Source organism: Aptenodytes forsteri, unplaced genomic scaffold (assembly GCF_000699145.1).
Source record: "Aptenodytes forsteri isolate BGI_AS27 unplaced genomic scaffold, ASM69914v1 Scaffold325, whole genome shotgun sequence".
NCBI lineage: Eukaryota > Metazoa > Chordata > Aves > Sphenisciformes > Spheniscidae > Aptenodytes > Aptenodytes forsteri.
In genome coordinates this window covers 1101211-1111522 of record NW_008795575.1, presented here as the reverse complement: position 1 = coordinate 1111522, position 10312 = coordinate 1101211, and the positions used below count along the sequence as shown (strand labels likewise).

At 43.4% G+C, this 10312-nt stretch overlaps 1 protein-coding gene across 2 annotated transcripts in view; it reads left to right on the top strand.

Moving 5' to 3' along the window:
- Positions 1–2510: 2510 nt before the first annotated feature.
- Positions 2511–10312, top strand: part of TNC (tenascin C) — a 48565-nt gene continuing 40763 nt past the window's right edge. For both annotated transcript variants that reach the window (XM_009282251.1, XM_019472847.1), the window contains exons 1-6: positions 2511–2973; positions 3925–5238; positions 7152–7415; positions 8251–8366; positions 8462–8618; positions 9237–9506. In XM_009282251.1, coding sequence (XP_009280526.1) covers positions 2511–2973; positions 3925–5238; positions 7152–7415; positions 8251–8366; positions 8462–8618; positions 9237–9506 — 2584 coding nt within the window. The remainder of the gene's footprint in view (positions 2974–3924; positions 5239–7151; positions 7416–8250; positions 8367–8461; positions 8619–9236; positions 9507–10312) is intronic.

Genomic DNA, 10312 nt, shown 5'->3' with positions numbered 1-10312 from the left:
CCAAGATATATTAAGTCTTCCAGTATAATCTGTAGGCTGAGAGGTTTGGCTGACTCTAATGCAATGAGTATCCAGTAAAAGTAATGGTGTTCACATGGCTTTCATCAATAGTGAAGGTAATAGTAACAGTGGCTCTTGTCAGAAGCAGGTTTTTCATTTTCCAGGCATATTAAAAAAATCACAGTTTGTACCGTCATAAAATGATATGTAAACTCACGTCAGTCGGCAGAAAAACTACAATCAATTTCCTTGGTTTGGGCAAGGCCCATTTTCTTGTAGACTGGGATTTACAGAAGCCATAAGGAAATTGATGCTCGACTTTCACTAAAATTCAGTGAGAATTAGATGCGGAGCTACTTCCAGTTTGTTCCATTTTCCATTGGTGATGCATCTGTCAAGCAGCCCATCCCTTAAATAACTACTTGAGGATTAGGCACCAATTTTAGCCATATGACCTTGTCTCAGGGCAAAAAGTATATAGCACACGGAATTTCATTGCAGGGAAAGCAATTTGCAAACCCCAAGTGGGAGTGCTTGAGAGTAAAATCCCACTTCAAATACTGTCCTGAACATGTTTCATGAACTGGCAACCCAACTTAGGAGTTGGCCTGAGTCACAAATGAGACCTGGACCATGTCTGCCTCTGTTATTCTTTATTAGCTACCTTGTGATCTCTTCTGGTGCAGACAGGGGTTGCAGACATATTTGAACAAATGGGTTAAGTGTTAGAAATGGCTTAAAGCTGAATGCTTTTCCATGACAAGAAAAAAGCCTCCACTGCTGCTTGTTTACTTCTGATTTATTCCCCAATAAAAAGCAGTGAAGTTCACTCTTTGTGAGCTCAATGTTGTCTACAAAAAAACTAACTTCAGTCAAGCGTCTGATGTATTATTGTCATTCTTTCACAAAAGTAGCTGGGATAGCATGGGAAAAAATGATCTCTACATTTCGGAGGAAGCAGAAGGGTGGAAGAAGCTAGTCTCCCATCTGACAAATGAATCATCATCAAAACTGTGGTGTTTAGAGAATAAATTGCTGTTTCTTCCATTACTGGCATTTCACTAGCTTACAACTAGTGAAAGCACAGTCACTGACCTAACCGTTTAACCAAGCTTTTCTGGGAGTAGAAAGGAAAACAAATGCTAAGATGACATTTATTAGGTGCACTTGTTTAGTCAGTCCATTAGCTACTTCTGGTTCTCACTCTACATGCGAAGGGTTGATTCCACATGGAAGTCAATAGATGTCTTTCAGCTCCCCTGGCTCATATCGTTTGAAAGGAACCACTACAGACTGAGGAGGAAGAGGAAATATTGAAAGTAATTGAAAAGAATGAGTTTCAGGAAGAGCTAGTACAGCCCAGCCAGGTGCTTGTAACCATAAGCGAGCTCTTGTATTATAGCTGATGAAAGATCAGACAGTGGGAAATGTTGCCTAGTGAAAAGGTGTACTGGTTGCTAAAAAGACTTTTTTACACCTGTATTGATGTAAAGCTTTCCCTCTTTCTTGAAGGACTTAGATGGTCAAAGGATTTCTTTTCCTTCTCTTCCTCTCCCTTTTTTGTCTGTGTGTGCGCACGTGTATTTCTATTGCTGTTTCTTACAATGTGTCTCCCTTGTTGGAGTCTCATCTTCTGTTGTGTCTCACTACTTCTATGCTAAAGTATTGCTAGCTATGATACAAGTACTGACACCAGAACCTTCAACCTGCAGTGTTCTCCAGAGCGCTCTGTTTATCTTCATGCTGTAGACAAATCATCGGTATGGTGAAACTTACTATTGGACTACAAGGCCTGGAGTTCAGATTCCCAAGCAATTGGAATAATTTAAAGCATATGGAAAAGGGCTGCAATGAGCTTAGTTGTGTTAATGGTATGCCTTTTGACAATGTCTCAAGTTTCTTACGTGATCCAGCCTTCAGTAGCCTTCAAGCAGTGGACTAATGAATGAAGGAAATCCAGACTTTTAACATTAGTTGAATCATAACAGAACAGATGTTTATTTCACCTATCTCTGTCTGAAAGTAGTGTTTTCAGTTGAGATGAGTCTCCGCAGGCTTCTTTGCCCTAGTCTTCTGCTTGAGGCAATTAAACCCTCTGTACTCCATTATACTTGCTCTAAATTGGAAATGATAGTAGCTTCCTTCAAGATTCATGCCTTGTGACATTTTGTTCACCAGCACACTGAGATCCTGGAAAACAAGGTAATGCACTGTTATTATATATAAGAACAAGCTCAGCAGCTTGGGTGCAGTGAGATCACACATTGAGTAGCACCCCAGCCATGTTCTTTAAGGATGCCAGCACGCGTTCAGTGTCATAGGCCTTTCGTTGGGTGGTGTAACTGCAGTTCATCCCTTACACTGCTCCTTCTTCTTTTAGGGGACAAGTGTGCCAGGAAAGGAAAGGATATCCAACTTGGTTTGAACTGGCTCTCCAATTTCTGCTCCAGACTACAAAGGCCAAACATATATAAGACTCCATCAGCTTTGAAAAGGAACTGAACGCCACAATGGGACTCCCCACCCAGGTTTTGGTCTGTGCGATCTTAGCTTTGCTGTACCAGCAAGTCAATGGTGGACTCATCAAGCGAATTATCCGGCAGAAGCGTGAGACTGGGCTAAATGTGACCTTGCCAGAGGATAATCAGCCTGTGGTTTTTAACCATGTCTACAACATTAAGTTACCTGTTGGCTCCCTTTGCTCTGTGGACCTGGATACAGCAAGCGGTGATGCAGACCTGAAGGCGGAAATTGAGCCCATCAAGAATTATGAGGAGCACACGGTGAACGAGGAGAACCAGATTGTCTTCACGCACCGTATTAACATACCCCGCCGGGCTTGTGGCTGTGCAGCTGCCCCAGACATTAAGGATCTGCTGAGCAGACTAGAGGAGCTGGAGGGGCTGGTATCCTCCCTACGGGAGCAGTGTGCCAGCGGGGCTGGATGCTGTCCTAATTCCCAGGCAGTAGAAGGTAAGGCAGACTGGGGAGCTGCTCTTGGGGAAATTCTTGTGCTGGCTGTAGATCTTGTTTAGAGTAGATACTCAAATCTGTTTCAAGAATGAACAAAAGTCAACCTGTTAAATTTGAAATGTAATCAAAACTGGGAATGCCAGCTTGCAAGATACACTCATTCACAGTTTTGCAGTTTTATGAATCAGTGGGTCAGAAGTCTGCCTGGGCCGCTTTGTAGCTGTGGCATTGAGCATGTACAGCACTTGGGCATGGTGACAATCTGTGTCAGAGTTAAGATTAAAACTCATGCAGTCCAAGCTCTTGGCTCCACGTTTTGTCCCCTTGAGTAAGCTGCCAATGTAACCGTTTTCGTTTCCAAGTTTTCTTTAATAGAGACCAATAAAAGTGCAGCAGGACATAAGGCAATAGACAAGCACAAATAGTTAGAGAAGTGGGAAAAAAGGTATCCTTCCAGCTGTTTTTTAAACTGAGGTAAGAGATTGGTCATCCAAGAGAGAAAACACAGGTCTTATCAGTATTAATCTGTCCCTCCGAGCACAGAGCCGGTCTCACAGTTGATGATACAGGATGCTGCCTGGCATTTTATGTTCTGGAGTGAACTGGTGAATAATGCTTCATGGTGCATGCCCTAATGAAGCAGTCAGGAAAGCTGCTCAGACAGTGGAAGAGGGATTTTGAGAAGGGCAGAGGAATCCAGCATGCTCATTTACCAAGTAGTTGGCAGGGGCTCTTCCCTGGCATTAGTGCGAATTAAAGCATTCCTGGTCAACTAAATCTCACTAGAGAAAGAAGGAGGAATTCTCATTCAAAAGCTTTGGTGATTCTGGTAATTATGATGTCCTGCAGGGAGCTGGGAAAACCAGACCCCTTTTAGGTCGTGTGTGCCACACTGGCTTAACGCATCCCAGAGCCAAGGGCAGTAATGGGTTTTCCGAATCGTTGGTACAGGTCGCCTGGACACAACACCCTATTGCAGTGGACGTGGCAACTACAGCATCGAGATCTGCGGCTGCATTTGCGAGCCTGGCTGGAAAGGCCCCAACTGCTCTGAACCGGACTGCCCACGCAACTGCTTCAACCGGGGCCTCTGCGTCCAGGGCAAATGCGTCTGCAATGAAGGCTTCACTGGCGAGGACTGCAGCCAGGCCACCTGCCCATTTGACTGTAATGACCAAGGCAAGTGCGTGGATGGGGTTTGCATGTGCTTTGAAGGGTACACAGGCACCGACTGCAGTGAAGAGCTCTGCACCCAGGGGTGCAGTGTGCATGGGAGGTGCATGAACGGGCAGTGCGTGTGCCACGAGGGCTTCACCGGTGAGGACTGCAGCGAGCCCCTCTGCCCCAACAACTGCCACAACCGTGGGCGCTGTGTGGACAATGAGTGTGTCTGCAATGAGGGCTACACTGGTGAGGACTGCAGCGAGCTCATCTGCCCCAATGACTGCTTCGACCGTGGGCGCTGCGTCAATGGGACCTGCTTCTGCGAGGAGGGCTTCACTGGGGAGGACTGTGGGGAGCTGACCTGCCCTAACAACTGCAATGGCAATGGGCGCTGTGAGAACGGGCTGTGCGTCTGCTACGAGGGCTTCGTGGGGGATGACTGCAGTGAGAAGAGGTGCCCGAAGGACTGCCACAACCGCGGGCGCTGTGTGGGCGGGCGCTGCATCTGCCATGAGGGGTACCTGGGCGAGGACTGTGGGGAGCTGCGGTGCCCCAATGACTGTCACAACCGCGGGCGCTGCATCAACGGGCAGTGCGTGTGCCACGAAGGATTCATTGGAGAGGACTGTGGGGAGCTGCGGTGCCCCAGTGACTGCAACAACCGCGGGCGCTGTGTCAATGGGCAGTGTGTGTGCCACGAGGGATTCATCGGGGACGACTGTGGTGAGCTGCGGTGCCCCAACGATTGCAACAACCATGGACTCTGTGTCAATGGGCAGTGTGTGTGTAACGAGGGGTACACAGGGGAGGACTGTGGGGAGCTGCGGTGCCCCAATGATTGCAACAACCGTGGGCGCTGTGTGGAGGGGCGCTGTGAGTGTGACAATGGCTTCACAGGGGAGGACTGCGGCGAGCTGTCCTGCCCCAATGACTGCCACCAGCACGGGCGCTGCATTGATGGGCGTTGTGTGTGCCACGAGGGTTTCACGGGGGAGGACTGCCGTGAACGGTCCTGCCCCAACAACTGCAACAACGTGGGCCGCTGCATCGACGGACGGTGTGTCTGTGAGGATGGTTACATGGGTAATGACTGCTCCGATGGTAGGTTGCAATGTCCCTTTTGAACTGCTTTCTCTGGGTAATTCCCTGTGTCCATCCAGCAGCCTCAGAGGGTCTGTGAACCTTTTCCATAGAGCTGGACCCTGTTGCCACTCTTCTTTATCATAGTTAAAACAGCTGAATCAGAGAAGTAACACCATCAGTAGCAAGCTCTTGGCCTCCCTTACTTTTCAGGGCTATATAGCGTAGCGGTTGCTGGTGACTTTTGGTGGTGTGCAAGCCAACAGGCTGATAATGGTGATGCAGTCCATTTGTTATCTCCAAGTTTGCTCCTACCTCAATGCTGCTGGAGCTGTAGCTAGCACTGGCTGGGATTTGTCACCATGACCTTTCAGTTTCTCATAGTACCTCTTGATGCTGAAAAAAAATGCATCTGAAAGAAGCTGTTCTAGCTACGGAGAAGAGGGAGATGTATCCAGAGTCTTCTTACACAGTATTCAGCAGGATTAGTCAAAAGAATATGGACTAAATTTTGACTAAAGAATAAGGCTTTGCAGGAATGAGATAATGTAGATAAGGAATGTCAGTGAATAAAAAGCCTGGGTATCAAACATTTCTTACAGCCAGGTGCTGGTTCCCAGTCTCATGCTGGATGGGTAAGAAAGGGGTTTGCATTTACAATGCCATCACTTTTGTAGGAGCCAAAAATGAAACACACGGCACTGACAATACACACTGACAGCACCCAAGGGCTCAGCGACTTTGCTCTGGAGGTAGATCTCTGAGCTGGAGCCCTGGTGGAGGCAGAGAGTGTAGTGGAGGCAAGGCACACACAGAAAATAACATGGTCCTATCTGAGTGATCTGTATGAGACAACTGTCACAATGGAATTGCCCGATGTTGCAAATATTGCAGTGCAAGCTTTCAGAATTATTACAGGGACATTGGCTATCTCTCAATTGGCCAAATAGATTTTTCTAACTAAAGTAAAACTCGATTTTATATATATTATATATGTATATATGTGTGCGTGTGTATGTTAGATCTGACAAAGCTTAGAGTAAAATCATGGAATCAGCTGGAATGGAAACTTAGCTATAAAGCCACATGCTTAGTTTCCCAGTACCACTGACTCTATGGAAATTGATAGAAAATTTTGTTGGCCAAATAGATTTTTCTAACTAAAGTAAAACTCGATTTTATATATATTATATATGTATATATGTGTGCGTGTGTATGTTAGATCTGACAAAGCTTAGAGTAAAATCATGGAATCAGCTGGAATGGAAACTTAGCTATAAAGCCACATGCTTAGTTTCCCAGTACCACTGACTCTATGGAAATTGATAGAAAATTTTGGCAGCTAGATAATGATAGGCATTACGCTATAAAGGAGGTGGTTTTCTTTAGGAACTAAGATCTTTGTAGAGTAATTAAAGACTAGTTTGGTGTTGGGAACATTATAAAAAAGAATGAACACCCTTGAAAAGAAATTCCCATTTTTCATCTCCTCCTTCTGGAAGACTCCCAAGCCACATTTTGTGCTCTTGCGCATGCAAATGTAGAGTAATCTATTGAAAGTATTTACAAAAAATAATCATGTTTTATTTTACTTTGGAAAATCTGTGCAATTCTGTGTAGCATATATATATAATTCTGTTATAGTAGTCTTGTGCAGTAGCTGTGAGAGGAGGAGCTGGAACACAGTCAGCCATAGGTTGTGTGCAAGTGTGAGAGTAGAAATTGGCCCGTGACTTTTGGAAATGTCTGTAGTCTTCATCAGCTGAACATTCCTTTCTTCAAGTGGCTAATTTGTGTGACATGGCTTCCCCATTCCCTGTTAGTAAGATAATTCTTATAAACTGCTCCTGGGAAAATGTGAAACTGGGTAAGTCATTATTTTCTGAGCCTTGAAAACTTCTTATAAGTTTGTGTTGTTCTTTTCCCCTTCCTAGTGTCTCCTCCAACCGAGCTGACTGTGACAAACGTAACAGATAAAACCGTAAATCTGGAATGGAAGCATGAGAATCTCGTCAATGAGTACCTCATCACCTATGTCCCTACCAGCAGTGGTGGCTTAGACATGCAGTTCACCGTGCCAGGAAACCAGACAGCTGCCACTATTCATGAACTGGAGCCGGGTGTAGAATACTTTATCCGTGTCTTTGCAATCCTTAAAAACAAGAAGAGTATTCCAGTCAGTGCCAGGGTAGCAACATGTGAGTTTAACATTCCCTGTATTCATTCTTTTGTCTATTCCATAGTATGTATTTATTTGCATCCCTTTTTCAGGGTATTATTTCTTTTGTATTTTCTATTTTCAATTCATCTTCTGTTCTGAACGAAGACAGCCTTCTGCACTATCATTTTCTATTCTTTTCCAATACCAATGACTGTGTTAAAAGTACAGTTCACTAGCTCTTCTGCTCTCTGCAGTGCCTCCCAATGAATATCATGGGGTCTTTGTAAATTAAGGCCTGTGGCTTCTTCATAATAAGGTACGTTTTTAGAATCTGGTAATGCTTCCTGAAAAAATATAAAAATGTAGCAGCATGTAAAAGAACAATATGAAATCACTTGGATTCAAACTGTTTTGACTAAAATGGAGGTTATATTTGTTTTGCATCATCAGTGGGTTTTACCACAACTCACTTTCTATCTGCCTGTCTGTTCATTTGTTGTTCATCTTCCTTTTTGTATTGTGCAGACCACAGCCATATCTAAACACCCCAGCCTCAAAAGGTGCTCTTTGACTTCTGTCACTGTGCTCATTTTTAGAGAGCTGGGGCAGGGTTCATCTCAAGGCTTCTTTCAAGAGGGCAAAAATAGAGATTTTTAGGGCAAAACTCATTTTACTCTAAGGTGACATCTAAAACAGGTCAGAGGAATGTTTCTCCAAAGACAGAATAACTGGCTGTGAAGAGGGTTTAAACATCTCAGATGCAAATACCTACATGGCAGATATTTGTAGTGGTGGAAAGATGTCCCACCCTCAGTGCCCTATTTTTGGAAACTTGTTGCTCATGTAATGATACACTTTTTTTTCTGTCACAGATCTGCCTGCTCCAGAAGGTCTGAAATTCAAATCTGTTAGAGAAACATCTGTCCAGGTGGAGTGGGATCCTCTGAACTTTTCATTTGATGGCTGGGAGCTGGTCTTCCGTAATATGGTAAGGAAGCAGTGTTTCTTGTATAGAGGCCGTATATAAGTGAAAGATCCTGGATTTCTTATATTTCTACTAACTGACTGTTCCATGTGTTACAGAAAAAGGATGATAATGGAGATATAACCAGCAGCTTGAAAAGGCCAGAGACGTCTTATATGCAGCCAGGTTTGGCACCAGGGCAACAGTATAATGTATCCCTTCATATAGTGAAAAACAATACCAGAGGACCAGGACTATCCAGAGTGATAACCACAAGTAAGCACAACATGTATTTGGTGTAGCGCCACCAATAAAACAACTGCTGTTGGGTGTAGCCTAGGGAGGTTTTAAACAAAGAGAAAGCCAAGCTCTATACTATGAATTGATAAGGGGAAAAAAGAAAGTAGTGGAGCTGCTAATGAAGAATACATGAGGAAAAATGGATTCCTTTCCAAATTACCTGTTTGAAGAGGAAAGGAAATTTATATTTAGCTAGAAGGTAGCAAGCAGTATGCACTTTTATTCTTTTTCAAAATATACATCAAGAGAACTAAAATTTCTTTCATCCTTGTGATATGTGCATGAAGAAATTGTTAAAAGGAGAGTTGCTATTGTACAGATGGAGAACCTCTTAAGGTTCCTGCTTGACTTTCCTTTGGCAGCTTCTGATGTTAATTAATTTTGATTAATTTGCTTCTCATGAATTGAATCCATTTGGCACTTTCTTCTACAAGAATAGAAAGTAAAGGAAGAAAGTAATTGAAGATAAGCTTCAGTTGGTAGAAGCTGCTCATTTTAATTTTGCTCTGAATCAGCAATTAAAAGCACAAGAATGTATATGATTTTTGTGGCAAGATTTCTTTAAGAAAACACCTCTTTCTCTTTTTGTAACAGAGCTTGATGCCCCTAGCCAGATCGAGGCAAAAGATGTCACAGACAGCACAGCTCTTATCACGTGGTCCAAACCCTTGGCTGAAATTGAAGGCATAGAGCTCACTTATGGCCCCAAGGATGTTCCAGGGGACAGGACAACCATTGACCTCTCTGAAGATGAAAACCAATATTCTATTGGAAACCTGAGGCCGCACACAGAGTATGAAGTGACACTCATCTCTCGTCGAGGAGACATGGAAAGCGACCCTATGAAAGAAGTCTTTGTCACAGGTAAGAGGCTTGGATACAATCCAAACTTCTGGGAAGGTAACGCAATCACCATCAATCTTCCTGTGCTGTTTGCGTCATGTTGCTTGAGTTGATAGTTACTGCATCAACACAGAATCAGCACTGTTATAGAGGTACAGGAAAGTGGAGAATGTTTTTCTGTGCCTTATATACCTTACTGGCTCAACAAAATATTTAGACCCCCCAAGTATCTAAATGTATTTTGAAAATGGGAATTATGTTATTAAGTCACTTAGAAGCTTTTGCTCATCATACCCTAAATCTCTACTTCAGGAAACAAATTCCTTTGGATTACTTGTCTGTCTGCTGAGCTAAATATGGTTCCTATTCCATCTAAGACCTTATTTCTGTTTGTCTAAATGCGTAACAGATCAGCAGAGAACTTTGCTTTTTTTCCTTCTTCAGTTCTGCAAATGTTTTATGTCATGCTTTTATAAATTTACTTTGCTCCTTAGTGATCCTGGGAATGCTTTATGAAAGCATGGGTCCTTTAGCATGTTATCAAGGTCTGATGCATTAAAGGAGCTGAGTAAATGGTACATAGAGAATTACCTCCCTTTTCATCTCAAAATGTAGTTGTTCATTTAGAGCAGGATTTGAGTCTACTATAGGTGTGAACAGCGAAAGCCCATTGAATTTCTACGTAATATTCACCTTTTGTTTTGAGACTGAGAGTTCCTTTCAGCCATGAATGCAAGATATTTACTGAACAGAAATTCTAGAGATGATCAATTATTTTTTCTTACCCGCCTTTTTTCTTTTGAAAGCTGAGGTATTTATAAAGGAAA